This window comes from Vicugna pacos, chromosome 14 (genome assembly GCF_048564905.1).
Source record: "Vicugna pacos chromosome 14, VicPac4, whole genome shotgun sequence".
NCBI classification, from domain to species: Eukaryota; Metazoa; Chordata; class Mammalia; order Artiodactyla; family Camelidae; genus Vicugna; species Vicugna pacos.
In genome coordinates, this window is record NC_133000.1 from 60965637 (window position 1) to 60968034 (window position 2398).

Consider the following 2398-nt stretch of genomic DNA (forward strand, 5'->3'; position numbering starts at 1 on the left):
ATTCTGGTTGGTTTTTTTTTCCAGTTTTGCTAAATAATAAATATATAATTACCACTCAGACAAAAAAGTCTGATTTAATCTTAGATAAAATTGCGATTCTGAAATAGTCCCGCAATTTTTAAAAGTTAACTTTGCCATTTGCTCAAAATGCTTTAGAGTCTAAAACCGACTCAAAATTAGGGCAACGCAAATAACACATTTTCAGACGTAATGCTTTCAAGGACATATACACATTTACAATCTTAAGGTGAAACTCAGCCACAAGAGGAAAATAGGAACAGTGCCTTTTCTCTTTGTGTGTAAACTGTGTCAGAAATCCAAGCGAGTGGACTTTGGGAGACTTCTAGCAAGTTGGTTTTTTTTTTTTAAGGTATAAAATCCAATTGACAACTTTTTATCTCACGCATATTCTTGTTTGCATTCCTTGCTCTGAAGAAAGAGCTCTTGCTCTGATTTGCATATGGCATGATAAACAAAAGAAACCGTGATCATCTCACACACAAAAGGCCAGATTCGAGCCGGTCACTGGTCAAGAATGAATCCGGTCTGGGGGTTCTGCTTGAGAGAACAGAGATTTGCAAAGTTCAAATAGTACAAATAGGGAGCAAGGTTGCTCAGAGGCATCCCGCTCCAAGAAACTAATGACACAGATCAGCTTTTCCCTTGCGCCAACCATTTCAGACCTAACATTTGAACAGAGTGCATGCAACACAGACCAGGAGAAAAGAATAATAATAAAAGAACGATAATGGGAAACAAAAACAAAACCGACAGTAAACTTCCAACAAAGAAAACTGGAGGGCCCAACATGTCAAAAAGTTTCTCCTCCACCTCTGTGGGCCAAAACGCAACAGGTTCCCAAGTGCAAAGCAAACATCAGCTGCTGCCGGATACAACCGCCCTCTTTAAAGTTGTCTGCCGGAGTGCGAGTCTGAAATGATCCTGTGAATTCACACGCACACTCGCCCGCGCACTCGCGCGCTCGGCCACTCGCGCCCCGACTTGCATCTCGGCCTCCGCCTGGCACCTATACATCGTATGTACATACAAACCGGGGCCCCCGTCGAGGGAGGGCACGCGGGGAGGCCGCAGAGCTCGTACCTATACATATGTACACGTGTGCACACTGGTCCTCGCGAGGCGGCCCCGCGGGGTCATAGCGCGGCGGCGTAGGCCGCGGGGTAGGGGTCCAGCTGAGGCTTGCCCATGCCCGGCAGCAGAATGTAGGCGAGCGGCGGCTGCAGCCCGGGGCTGGGCCACGCGCTGCAGTTGCAAGGAATCATGTAGCCCGGGTTGCCCGGGCTGGGGTGCGAGTGCGTGTGCCCCCCGGCGGCCGCGGCCGCCGCTGCAGCCGCCGCCGCCGCGCCGTGAAAGGCGCCCGCGCCCGCAGTCGGGTAGCCCAGCGACGACGCGTACGGGAGGCCGGACGACGACGACGAGATCTCTGCCATCTTGGAGCCCAGGTCGAGCAACGAGTAGGGGCTGCCGGCGGCGGCGGCGGCGGCCGCGGCGGCGGCGGCGGCGGCCGACTGCGGGAAGAAGACGCGCGCGGCAGCCGCGGCGGCGGCGGCGGCCGCCTTCTCGGGGTTAGCTAGCAGCGACTCGGGCACCAGGCCGCCGCCTGCGCCCGCGTGCAGCCCGGCACCCGCCTTGAGCGCCGGGTGCTCGGCGTCGGCCACGCCGCTCAGGCCGTAGGGCACCGGGAAGGCAAACTTGTCCTTCTTGAGCAGCGTCTTGGGCTTTCGCCGCGGCCGGTACTTGTAGTCGGGGTGCTCCTTCATGTGCATGGCGCGCAGGCGCTTCGCCTCGTCGATGAACGGCCGCTTCTCCGACTCGGTGAGCAGCTTCCACTCGGCGCCCAGGCGCTTGCTGATCTCCGAGTTGTGCATCTTCGGGTTCTCCTGGGCCATCTTGCGCCGCTGAGCCCGCGACCACACCATGAAGGCGTTCATGGGCCGCTTGACGTGGTCCACGGGCTTGGACATGCTCTCGCCGTGCCGCGGCTGCAGCCCGCCGCCGCCGCCGCCGCCCGGGCCGTCGCTCTCGGCCCGGAGGAAATCAATGTTTGCTGTCCGCGGGGACCCGTTCGGCCCGCCGCGCTCGCCGCGCCCCACTTCGCACCCCGGTGTCGCTCCTGCCCGGGAGGAGGGGGCCAGGGGACCAGCGCCGGGCCGCGCCGCGCCCCGGGCCGCCCTGCTCTCTCCGGCCAAACCCTTGGGAAAATCCTCTCCGGGGCACGGTAACTTCTCGGCGGTACCCCCACCCCGCGGTGGCAGTTTGCTCTTTGCTTTCTTTTTGTCCTTCCTCTCCGGTTGCGTTCGCTTGCGAACTCCTCGCAGGTAGCCGCCGCCCGGCAACGTTCTCCCCCTCCTCGGTCTTTTCTCTCCTAAATGCACAG

General features: G+C 58.7%; 1 protein-coding gene across 1 annotated transcript; it reads right to left on the minus strand.

Annotated features, from left to right (window-relative positions):
• Window positions 1-351: 351 nt before the first annotated feature.
• SOX21 (SRY-box transcription factor 21) lies at window positions 352-1989 on the minus strand. Its single transcript, XM_072976455.1, has one exon. The coding sequence runs from the start codon at window positions 1983-1985 to the stop codon at window positions 1155-1157; it is 831 nt and encodes a 276-aa protein (XP_072832556.1). The 5' UTR covers window positions 1986-1989; the 3' UTR covers window positions 352-1154.
• Between the last annotated feature and the right edge of the window lie 409 nt (window positions 1990-2398).

What these genes read in the sequence shown, in the direction of transcription:
- SOX21 (XM_072976455.1), bottom strand. Translation starts at nt 1,985, where the DNA reads ATGTCCAAGCCCGTGGACCACGTCAAGCGGCCCATGAACGCCTTCATG.